The sequence below is a fragment of the Hippocampus comes genome, unplaced genomic scaffold (assembly GCF_001891065.2).
Source record: "Hippocampus comes isolate QL1 unplaced genomic scaffold, H_comes_QL1_v1.1 scaffold132, whole genome shotgun sequence".
Lineage (NCBI taxonomy): Eukaryota > Metazoa > Chordata > Actinopteri > Syngnathiformes > Syngnathidae > Hippocampus > Hippocampus comes.
The window spans coordinates 3,824,841-3,837,487 of NW_017805467.1; the positions used below are offsets into that span (position 1 = coordinate 3,824,841).

At 41.9% G+C, this 12,647-nt stretch overlaps 1 protein-coding gene across 1 annotated transcript in view; it reads left to right on the plus strand.

The window, feature by feature from the left end:
- Positions 1-12,647, plus strand: part of adamts10 (ADAM metallopeptidase with thrombospondin type 1 motif, 10) — a 46,933-nt gene that overhangs the window by 15,863 nt on the left and 18,423 nt on the right. Inside the window, exons 6-15 of the mRNA XM_019875334.1 lie at positions 10-212; positions 4,251-4,334; positions 6,694-6,839; positions 8,870-8,913; positions 9,082-9,187; positions 10,409-10,555; positions 10,688-10,829; positions 11,547-11,654; positions 11,851-11,996; positions 12,326-12,389. Of these exons, the coding sequence (XP_019730893.1) occupies positions 10-212; positions 4,251-4,334; positions 6,694-6,839; positions 8,870-8,913; positions 9,082-9,187; positions 10,409-10,555; positions 10,688-10,829; positions 11,547-11,654; positions 11,851-11,996; positions 12,326-12,389 (1,190 nt within the window). The remainder of the gene's footprint in view (positions 1-9; positions 213-4,250; positions 4,335-6,693; positions 6,840-8,869; positions 8,914-9,081; positions 9,188-10,408; positions 10,556-10,687; positions 10,830-11,546; positions 11,655-11,850; positions 11,997-12,325; positions 12,390-12,647) is intronic.

A 12,647-nucleotide genomic window follows, 5' to 3' on the forward strand; every position in this document is an offset into this window, starting at 1 on the left:
GTTCCTTAGATGAGAAGTCAGTGAAGAGCTCATCATGGTGGCAGAGGACGCTGAAGACGCCTCCTCATCATGTCGGACGAGGCCAGTTGCCACTAAAGCGCTCGGTGAGCTGGGAGCGCTACGTGGAGACGCTGGTGGTGGCTGACAAGATGATGGTGGGCTACCATGGTCGTAAGGACATCGAGCAGTACATCCTGGCCCTCATGAATATTGTAAGTTTCACTACACACAAGAAACACTTTTACAATGATGATGCGGGTAAAGTTGAACCTGCTGCTTTCCAGAATTTTGTACAGGATCGATAAAGTATCGACCTACCTATCTACTCACCCTACCTGCAATGCATCTATACATTTTCTGAACTGCTTATCCTCATTAGGGTCGCAGTCGTGCCATCTTCAGGCACTTAGGCGGGGTAGACCTTCAACTGATCACGGGGCAATTGCAGACTTACAAGGCCATGTAAAAGTATTTGCCCATTTCTCAAATTCTAACTTTTTTTTGCATTATGTCCCTGCTTTCATGTTTAAGATCACCAAACTAATATAAATATCGAAGATAACCCAGGTAAACAAAATTATGTTTTGAAATGATGATTTTATTTAACAAGGATCAAAAACTATTCAAAATGATCTGTCCCTGTGTGACAAAGTATTTCCGCTTGAGGTCTCCCCAAGTTCCGGTTCAAATTCGACAATTGTAACATGTAGGGTACCATTCAAATCTCCAGAAACTCAGCTTTTAAAAGATGTATAACATGTTCACACATGTACTCAGCTGACGACGTGCATCAGCGATTTGTTTTGACAGATGACGGAGGGCCCTTCAGTGGGCCTTCTGTGGCTCATCACATTTTTTGGGAAAGCTGAGTTCATTTTTACTAACCATACCAAGCCTGATTTCTTCCTGAACGGTTCACTTCATAAATTACATAAATAAAAACTGGCTGACAAAATGGAGCCAACCAAATGCCATGATCCAACAAATTTCAAAAACATATAAGAAACAAAGTCATTCCTGAAGCTTTAGGACTACAGTCAACCGCGGTAGGAGCCATTCTGTCCAAGTGGAGAAAACATACAAGAGTGGTGAACAGTCGTTCTACAGAAATGACACCAACAGTGGAGTGCCGCCTCATCCAGGAGGTCGCAAAAAAAGAACCCTGGACCACATCTAAAAAAAAGCTGGCCTACTTTGCATTAGAGAGGGTCAGGTGGTCATGACTCGACAGTAAAGAAGAGACTGGACAACAATGGACATCCATGGCAGAGTTCCAAGGCAAAAAAAAAAAAAGCACGGCTGACCAGAAAGAACCCTAAAAGCTCATCTTGAGGGAAAAAAAAGAATAATTCCCAAGGCTTTTGGGAGAACATTGCATGAACTGACGAGACAAAAGTTTGAACTTTTTGTAAGTTGTGTTCATGTGTCTCATTTCATCTGGTATAAATGTAACACAGCATCATACCAACAGTGAAAGATGGTGGTGGTAGTTTGATGGTCTGGGGACACATGCTGTGATTGATGGAACCTTCAATTTTGTTCTTTCCTAAAAATTCCTAAAGAAAAATGTTCGGCCATCAGTGTGTGACCTCAACTGAAGCGCACTTGTGTTGTGCAGCAATTATCTAAAACACACCAGCAAGTAAACTTCTGAGTGGTTTAAAAAAAAAAAAAAGATTTTGGAGTTGGCTAGTAACAGTCTGGACTAGAATTCGATTGAAATACTGTGGTATGCCCTTAAAAAGACTGTTCATGCTTGAAAACTCTCTAGTGCTGCTGAATTAAAACTATTCTGCAAGGAATACTGGGTCAAAATATCACAACCGAGATGTGGAGGACTCATTGAAATAGATCGCTTGTTGCTTTTCATTTGTTGCGTGGCCCAACCGGTTATTAGGTTATGGGGGCAAGTATTTTTTTACACAGGGCCAAATAGTTTTCCTGAATAAATATGATCACCATTTAAAATTTGCATTTTAGTAAAAATGTGCTTGAACATTTAAGTGGTGAAACTGTGCAAGAATTTTAAAAATTTGAGAAGAATGCAAATCCGTTTCACGGCACTGTTCCTAGCAGTAGAGTAAGCCAATTGTAGTTCTCCACTCCATAAGCATTTTGGAAAATTCCAGTTTTCCAACTCAATGAGATCTTTTTGGGGAGACTTTTCTGTTCCAAGCTTGATTGGGGGCATAATGGAATGAGTTTGGTGTGGAAGCACTCGCGAGCCCTGACCACATCAAACCACGTCAAACACATTTGAGATAAACTATAAAAGATTTTCAGTCTTCATTTTAGGCTTCTGACGTCAAAAATGCCCGACTGGATAAATGCACAAAAATACCCACAGACTCCCTTCAACATCTTGTCGAAATACTTCCCAGAAGAATGGGAAGCTGTTCTTGCTAAAAATGGCAAACCAACTCCAAATTTAGGCAAGTCAAGGCAATGCAAGTTTCTAGGCACAGCCCATTTCATACACGATGGCAATCAAATGTGTTTTACATAACCAAAAGAACAAAATAAGAAAACATCATAGAATATTTAAAACCACATAATGTGCAATTAAAATGATAAAATAATAAATGCAGAATAAATAATGCAAATAAAATTCATGATTGGGACAAAGGTGTCCCATTGCTTTTGGCCATACAATATAATTTGACAATAGATAAAATGAAATGTTTGGTTTTAACATTTTAAACACACGGGTGCCCGAGTTGGTTGAAAACATGGCTCTCCATAAGATGCTATATGAAGAAACCAAATATAAACTAAAATTAGGCTTGACGGTGGGAGGTCGACTACCATATTTTGTCAGCTGCAATGTTTTGTCCCACTGGGAATCACTCACCACCAACTTCCTCACTTCTACCAATACACACACATTTGGAATGTGCCTAATGAATGGTTGTTTCGTGGCTATTGTTGAAAAGCAGGTTCGATACAAGCTGTTCTAGGTCTATGGTGCAAAGTATTCCAAATTACTGTTGAAACCTGTAATGACAAGAGTACAGCTTGGGTTGCCAGGTTTTTTTTTTTTTTCCGTCATTGTTGGCACTTGTAATACAGGCAATGCAGTCTTCTTCATAAACTATTGATATTTGCCCATTGTACTTTCGGGGTTACAGTCGAGTCTAGTAGTTTTGCTCTGCTTTAGAAATCTGAACATTCTTTGTCTTAAACTTATCATGACTTTTTTTTTTTCCTCACAACACTTACAATCCATCACAAACACCAGTTCCACTTTCATTTTGAACGTGTTGACGTTTCTTTGTTTGTAACTGCAGCTGAGATGTGGACATGTCCATCCATCCATTTTCCGTTCCGCTTTATCCTCACAAGGGGGATGCTGGAGCCTATCCCAGCCGTCTTCGGGCAGTAGGCGGGGGACACCCTGAACCGGTTGCCAGCCAATCACAGGGCACACAGAGACGAACAACCATCCGCGCTCACACGCACACCTAGGGACATTTTAGAGTGCTCAACCAGCCTGCTATGCATGTTTTTGGAATGTGGGAGGAAACTGGAGTACCCGGAGAAAACCCACGCAGGCCCGGGGAGAACATGCAAACTCCACACAGGCAGGCCGGAGTTGGAATTGAACCCTGTACCTCTGTACTCTGAGGTCGACGCGCTAAACACTGGACCACCTGGCCGCCCATGTGGACATGTATTTTACATGATTAATTGAGTCAAAGCAGTCAAAATGCCGGTGATATTCACCTGAGTGGAACAACTTCAGCCTAGCTGTGCTTTCATTTACTTGTCGTCATTAAAAGCAGCACATCGCTTTCGTAAAACATGACTTTTCGCCATGTCAGCCGAACACAGCATTGTGACCTACATAAGACCTTGATACCGCTGATCCAATAGGAACACATGACAATAAAATTTGTCACTGCTGTTATAATGTATTAGCTTAAAAAAAAAAAAAAAATTATTTATTTATAATGATATTGCGAATTTTTATACAACACCGTCGTTTTTCCTATGGCCAATCTCGCCACAATATCATAATAATTATTGTATTGCGAGGTTTATTTCGTGATAATATTGTATTTATGACGTTTGGATATCATTACATCCCTATTTGCTCCTGAATTGAAATGTGTTTCAAAATACCCCCAAATCCAGTGGGATACATTGTGGCAGTCCATAACCATTCATCTCCAGTTCTTCCCCAAGCTGTTGGAATGGACGACTATGTCAGCTTTTTAAGACTGGTCTTTTCTTGTTTCCCTGGAGGTCAGGTTGCCAAACTGTTCCAGGATTCTAGCCTGGGGAATGCAGTCAACATCGTGGTGACACGACTCATCCTGCTCATGGAGGACCAGGTAACACACGAACCTTTCCTGTCATATCCAACTTGCACCTTACTTGCCCTTTTCCAGTGATGAATAAATGTAACAGGTTTCCACTAACGGTGTGTGGCGAGACAGTGCCGCAGGATGCAATCTAATGTTGACCCGCTTGTGGTTTTATGGATGAAGATGTATTAAACTGTCATTACTGTGTGGCTTTGAGGTTTCCTCCTGCTGTCCCAAAAGGGAAAGAGTAATGATTTATACTTTACCTACAGCCTAAAAATTAGCTCCATAACTCACCACTTGGCTTGGGGAAATAAATGTTCGGCTCATTAGTGGCGTTGTCCTTTCTCCAAGGGTTGTTGGCTTGAGGTTGGGAGGGGTATTGAAAGTAGTTTTGGTAAGAAGTTCTATGACTAGTTTCCAAGTCTGAAAAAATGACTCCGCGCTTGGAAAGACAAATCAGGAGTGCAGTGTGCCCAGAAAAGAGGAGCTGTGGGATGAGACCATTCCATTTTTATGTCACCACATGCATTCCTAGGTTACAAGTTGTAGCCAGCTGTGGCCAGCAGGATACTCCTTTCCTTCTGCTCAATGTAATTGCATTAAACCAGAACGGACCCTCTCACTTATCATTCATCCATGCGTGTGATTGGATGCAGAGAGTGATTTAAAGCAATAAAATGGAAAGCTGAGGTCTAGCGGCGGCCCTCTGCTCCCTGATGTGATGACACTGGGATGCTTAACTGTAGTACATCTTGGACTGTCTCAACGCAGCTCGACATGATGTCCGACTTTTCCAGCATAATTCTGAAACCTGGCAAGTTGACAACTTTACCAAGATAGCCAGACATTAAGCATGTGGCGTTAAGTGTGCCATTAAGTAAATTCTTACTAGTACAGTACTGTAATTAGGGCAAAGAAGGGTCTTACATACTTTTAGGGAGGGATGGGCGAGTACAATATCATTTTTTTTGTATCGGGACGATACTGGTATTGGATACTTGTGAGTGCTGCCGACATAAATCACCAAATACTTAAGGCAAAAAAAAAAAAAAATCTGACACAGAGGAAGTTCTAGGTATCGGTGAGTATTCAAAAAATCAACACTTGTATTGATATCAGTCAGAAGAAAGTGGTATCAAACATCCCTACTTTTAAGTCTTTTAATCCCAAGCAAAACATGAATCACCCTCACGTATTGTCCTGCAAGCAGTAGAGTCTAGTATACTGCATGTCTTTTTCAATTGCCACTGCCAAAAATTGCAAAGTGTTCCACAATAACTGATCCATAGAGCACCACACCCTTATACAATATCCAACTGCATGGATATTGTCATAAAAGTTTGGAGCTGGACAGACTGCAATTTGTTGATTGGTCAATAGCACTTCTGTGATGAAAGGGAATCTGTTTCAGCGTAACATTGTGAACACACCGATAAATACCCTCTATGGTCTCCCTCTTTAGCTCTGACAGGACCTGACAGCTCAATTTCCAGCTTCCTTATAGCAATACTGTACATTCGCTGGTCTTTTTCTGTAAATCCACACCCTCTCAATCTGGCCACTCTCGCTTTTTCTCCAAACCTTCCGGTCTGTGCTCTGACAAGATCATTCCTGATCCCGTTTTTCCTCACGACTCTCAAAGAGAATCTCACCAACTTCAACTCTGCTAGCTCCCGGACTGTCTCCTGTTTTCTGGTCATTGCTACCATCTCCAAACCATACATGGCTTGTCTCATAGACTTCTTATAGTCTTATAGACCTGGTACTCTTCTGTCACTGATCACCTCAACACTTTTCTCCTCCTGCTTCATCTTGCCTGTACTCTCTTCTTCAACTCTCTTGTACGCTCCCCTTTGCTTTGATCCATTGATTACGTGTCTCTTCCCAAAAAGGAGAGAATGCAAAATGTTGGACCTTCTCAATTGTTGTAATTACCGCGTATGCCATTCCTTTCCTCACTAATTCATTCAGTTATGGGTTATAATGTGCCGGTATGATGTCACAGCCACACTGTTAGAGGAGGCTGACGCAGCTGCCAGATCCATAAGGTTTAGCTCCTAGAGGAAATGGGGCAAGAGTGCCAGGCAGGCCTGGGCAAGGATAATACATCAAAAGTAATGTTTGAAGCCTGTGTTCAGTCTGTCATCGGGTGAAAAGGAGACATATAATCAAGTTTCTGTTATTGTTTCAGTCTGACTTTCATTAAGATTTTCTGTTGTGTCTGTTTCAGTCCCGATGTCTGTCAAACAGGTTATGTGAGCTATAATAAAGTACAGTATAATGTACAGTATAATTCCATATTGACTGCAATTCATGTTGGATTTCACCCTGAGTTCATATTTCCTCTCTTTTTTTTTTTTTTTGTCTCTGTCCTCATCATCAGCCCACATTAGAGATTAATCACCATGCAGGCAAGTCTTTAGACAGCTTCTGCAAATGGCAGAAATCTATCCAGCACCGCAGCAGTTATGGCAACGCTATCCCTGACAATGGCATCGCTCACCATGACACCGCGGTACTCATCACCAGGTCAGGGAAGACAATCTTATAAAACATCCTCACATGAAAGAGAATGGCTCTGGATGTTTAAGCAAATGATTCTGTGTGTTTCTAAACAAGTGTTTGAACTTCCCAAGAGAGTCATTCTTGTCCTTTCTCGAGTGACAACAGCTGGGTCTGCTCTGATTGCCTCAGCATATCTGGCAATAGCTTGCGTATATGCGCATGGAAGGAATAAAAAAACAGATGTATTCGTTTCATTTATTGGGCCTGTAAAAAGTTTTTATTTGCTGAAATATAGGCAAGCTGAAACATCACTATGAGAATGAGAAAGAATGAGCATAAAAGTATGCATATATGATAGAGATGTTAAAAGTACCTTGCCATAAGTTTTTTGTAATTTTAAATGCCTTGATAATCTTCAATCGCAGGATGCCCTTTTTCAAGCTATTTTCGTTGTTCAGAAATAACTGTCATTTTGAATGGTTTTCTTGTTCATATTTAAAAAATATTTAAATTGTAGTTAAGCTTTGCTCCCATTGGATATGTGTTCATCTTAATTAGAGATGGAAAACGGCTTTGCTCTGATTGTTTAGGTCCCAATGTGTGTGTCTTGTGGCCTCCTCTCTTCATTGTGTTGGCTCTCTTAGAACTCAGCGGGCCAGAATTGTGTTGTTTGGCATGGAGGATGCCTTCGTCAAGTCAGTCTTCTTTCACACATGCTACGAATACATTTCCGTGTTTTAAGCCACACAGCCACATGCAATGGCCTAATCCTCCTTCGGTTGTGTGGCTTCCTCATCGAGGAGTAACAGTATTTAAAATTACTGATTAAAAAATATAACCGTGGCGTACAATGAGAAACACTTGGGGAATGGCTTGGTTCACACCTTTCCGTCTCCCTCAGATTGCTTGCTGTGTGGCCACGAGGTTGTGCAGCAATTTTTCCTCCAGGGGGACCTCAATCCCGCCGACGGCCCGGTCCCCCTGGATACATTTTTTTCCACCTCACAGCCATCCAGCGGGCACTCAGAAGCTCAAGTGAAGCTTATATACTATATAGACAGTATATAGTATATACATGGTGATGCAGCATGGTAGCACATCGAGCACTCTGATGCCCTCTTCGACACATGCACTGTGCGAGCCATTGCATTGTCACCATCAGTCATTTTTCCAGAGTTGAGTGGGCGCAAACCATAGAAGTGGGTATCCCCTTGAATAATGAGTTATGATATAAAGTCACAACAGCACCAAATTCAAATCCTCAAATTTCTGCACGTTTTCGCCTTTCAAAGTCATGCAAATGACAAACCGCATAGATGTCAACTTTAAACCATGTCACAGACCCATTTTGACAAATTTTACGTGGAAAACAGTGGAAAAATTGGATTGAATATGATTAAATGATTGTTCAATGTTACTGGAACGACCCTGAGCTGTTGCTCAGGTTGTGCCATTGATGCTACCTTGTGTAAGAGCAAAGCAGGGCCCTCTGTATTTTGCTCTTATTTGAGATCATTTTTAACCTGTAGGAAAATACGGTATTTTCAAACAGACCAGAAAGAAGGGAAAGGGAAAAAAAGAGCAAAATTGTTCTGATGTGTGTGTTGTTTATTTCTTTCACAGTTTTTTTTAGGTCAGTGTTACTAAAACGGAGGAGACAATGGCATGTTAAACTAATAAAAACCTGATGCTGTTTGTTGCCTCTGGAATGCGCTGCACAAAACAACACGACCACTGCTCACACAAATATTTTCTTATCCTTTTGAATAGAATGCATGACATTTCGCGTTGCAGGATATTACAAGTTAAAATGGGTTTCTGCAATGTGTTATTCATCCAGCTGAGGCTCAGTGTTACATGTTGCTGTTCTGGAAGTCTTGCTATTGTTTTTTTTGAAAAACAATCACCATCTATCAGCCTAGCATTGTTGTTTACGTCATGTCAATAAGGTGATATAATTAGTGATGTACCATTGTGTACTTTTGTGAATACACCGTATCGTATGTACTGTATGGCGCAATTAACAGCCTGTTTTCTGTCTTCACTGTGCACAGGTATGACATTTGCATCCAAAAAAACAAGCCCTGTGAAACTTTAGGTAACACCAAGATATGTTTTAAAACGTGGACTATTGTGATATTTCTGCCTTAAATTGAAACATACTTTCTCCGTTGCATAACAGTTGCTGGACTGACTTGTTGTTTTGTTACTTATCACGATGACTCTCCAAGGAGTGTGTATTTGAATGCGTGTCTGTGTTGGACAGGTCTTGCTCCCGTTGGAGGAATGTGTGAGCCGGAGAGGAGCTGCAGCATCAACGAGGACATTGGCCTCGGAACAGCTTTCACTATTGCCCATGAAATTGGACATACGTGAGTAAAACGCACACGTGCGTACTGACATAAAAAGAGAAAAACATAACATGGAAATGAATTACAAATACTGCCCATTTTGGATTGATATTTTTCAAGGGGTTTTCATTTAATAATGTGTTTATGATGTCTGGGATGGACTGGCGACCAGTTGTGGGTGTACCTTTCCTATTGCCTGCAGTTAGCTGGGATAGGCTTCAGTGACCCGAGCGTTATTATATGAATGAATATGAACAAAGGACATTTGTATTGTGTCATACAATAGTGCACCCAGCCTGCATCTGCTTAAGATACACCAAACAATCAAAATAACAAAACAAAAACTTGTCAACATGTCAATAACTTGTCTTCCTTTCCAAGTTTGGCACTGATCAAATTTGCTATTACAAAAGCATCAAAATCATCATCAATCAAAAAGATTTTCCTCATCTGGCCAATAAAAGGTATATCAGGCTTATGCTCTTTAATATCATTAAGCATACTTTCTGTTTGATCACAGGTGTCAAACTCAAGGCCCAGGGGCCAGATCTGGCCTACCACATCATTTTATGTGGCCCGCGAAAGCAAATCATAGCTGTCAAATTTCATGATGCTTGCTAAAATCTCCACCAAAGTTTCAAATTCTCATTTGTAATAAATACGACGGATACGGTAAGCATTTTCTTCTTACCAAACCCCTCATCACAGTAACTTAAACAATAGGTGAATGAACCGTTATTCTTGACTTCTTTATATGGTTTCAGTCATAACGGCCCTCCAAGGGAAATTGTAACTAAAATCTGGCCCGTGACAAAAATGAGTTTGACACCCCTGTGTTAGATCATCAAAAAGTGTACAGTAATTTTTTGAGGTAGATTTAAAAAAAAAAAATAATGCCTCTATATTAGGTTGTGCGTGCGCGCGCGCACACACACACACACACACACACACACACACACACACACACACACACACACACACACACACACACACAGGAAGCAACTTGAACTTGAGGATCTTACAGCAGTAGACGCAACATTAAAACACACTGTCCTACATTTTGAACCGCAGCTCTTCCTCACTCACTTTATTCAGGAGGCTTCGGTTGATCGCTGAATCTGCAGTTACTTTGCAAACCTCAAATGTAAATGTCAAAAGTGGTTTATTTATAAAAGCCACTGATGCACATATAAAATAGGGAAGCATCATTGTCTATCATTGCTTTTTTTTCAAAAACTTAAGGTTTGGGATGAACCATGACGGTATTGGTAATACGTGTGGGCCCCGTACCCAGGAGACGGCCAAGCTGATGGCCGACCACATCACCATGAAGACGAACCCGTTCATCTGGTCGGCCTGCAGCAGGGATTACATCACCAGCTTTCTGGAGTGAGTCAGCCGCTTCGATATCAGCAACACCACAAAAATGTCGATAAAATTACTCAATATCTGTCAAGCATTTTATGGTCAGAAAACTGAAAAAAAAACCTCACATATTTGTGTGTTTTTGGCCTCTTGCAGCTCAGGTATGGGATCGTGTCTGAACAATGTGCCCCCAAAGCAGGAGTTTGTGTACCCCACCACAGCCCCGGGCCAGGCCTACGACGCAGATGAACAGTGCCGCTTCCAATATGGAGTCAGATCCCGACAATGTAAATATGCAGTGAGTATTCTTGTCAGCACTTTTTTTTTTTGTTTCTGTTTCAGCCTAACATTTCACTGATATAAGTCAAGTGGCTGGTTAATACAAAATTTCAAGTGTCTCATACTTGTAACTGAGCGGCACGGTGATTGATTGGTTAGCACATCTGCCACACATTGCAGAGGTGCAGGGCTCGATTCCAGCTCCGACCTTCCTGTCTGGAGTTTGCATGATCTCACCGTGCCTGCGTGGGTTTTCTCTGGGTATTCTGGTTTCCTCCCATATTCCAAAAACATGTATGGCGGGTTGATTGGGCACTCCAAATTGACCGTAGGCGTGACTGTGAGCGCAAATGGTAGTTTGTGTATGTGTGCCCTGCGATTGGCTGGCAACCAGTTCAGGGTGTCCCATGCCTACTGCCATAGACATATGGGATAGGGTCAAACACGCTCCGCAACCCTTGTGAGGATAAGCGAATCAGAAAATGGATGGATGGATGGATGGATAGATCGTACTTGTAAATCTGCTCTGGACTTTGGATTTTGATTGTAATTAGAACCTTGAGAGACTTCAGCTCAGATTTAAGAAGACCCTACAACAGTGGAAATGTTGCTGTCTAATAATGTTTCAGTTCTTTGACCACTCTCTGATTGACTTTGTATCTTTTCTTGCTCACACACACACACACACACACACACACACACACACGCACACACACACACACACACACGCTTACAGGAGGTCTGCAGTGAGCTATGGTGCATGAGCAAGAGCAACCGATGCATCACCAGTAGCATTCCTGCTGCAGAGGGAACCATCTGTCAGACCAACACCATTGAGAAAGGGGTAAAGAATATTTAATCATGAAAGGGTTATATATTATTTATTGTAAGAACTCATAAAACATCCACAATGTCACCATGTAGTCGGTTGGCTCCCTTTAACTTCCTTGATATGAAGTTTTTCAACCCATTTTATCATTCTGTTCCTCTGCCTTCAAATATGAGCCTTTTTGCACAATATGCATGTTACGTCTTCCCAGTGGTGCTACAAGAGGATCTGTGTGGCGTATGGGACACGTCCAGAGGGTGTGGATGGAGGTTGGGGCCAATGGTCTCCTTGGGAAGAGTGCAGCAGGACCTGTGGAGGTGGTGTCTCCTCCTCTATGCGATACTGCGACAGCCCGAGGTACACATCAGCGTTGTCATTCTGTGGCAATTGAGTCCTATGCTATATCCATATAATTTATAAAAATGACTACATCCGGCTACTTGTACTTTTCCCCATCTTACCGTTGTATGATTATCACAGCTTGTAATTGGGTGTAATTCAGCCAGATAATGGTCCGGGGCCAGAGATGTGGCCAAATGGTCTTTGATGATTGTGAGTTTGAAAATACTGTACTCTTATGAAAACAAGCAGCAGAGAGATGTGAAGCCACCACTGCGTTGAAGGTGAAAATGTTAAATTGCACTCAGATGTGTCTGACCGGCCAGCTTTTCTGTTCTTGATTGAAGGCCAACCATTGGTGGAAAGTACTGTTTGGGCGAGAGAAAGCGCTACAGGTCCTGTAATATTGATGTGAGTCCCGCTGCCGGCGTCATTCGTTTGGCCAACATGTAGCATCCAGAACTTGAACTTTGTTGATGTGTCTTACAGGACTGCCCCGTAGGCTCACGGGACTTTCGAGAGATGCAGTGTGCTAACTTTGATAGATTCCAGCTCCGACCTTCCTGTCTGGAGTTTGCATGATCTCACCGTGCCTGCGTGGGTTTTCTCTGGGTATTCTGGTTTCCTCCCATATTCCAAAAACATGTATGGCGGGGTGATTGGGGACCT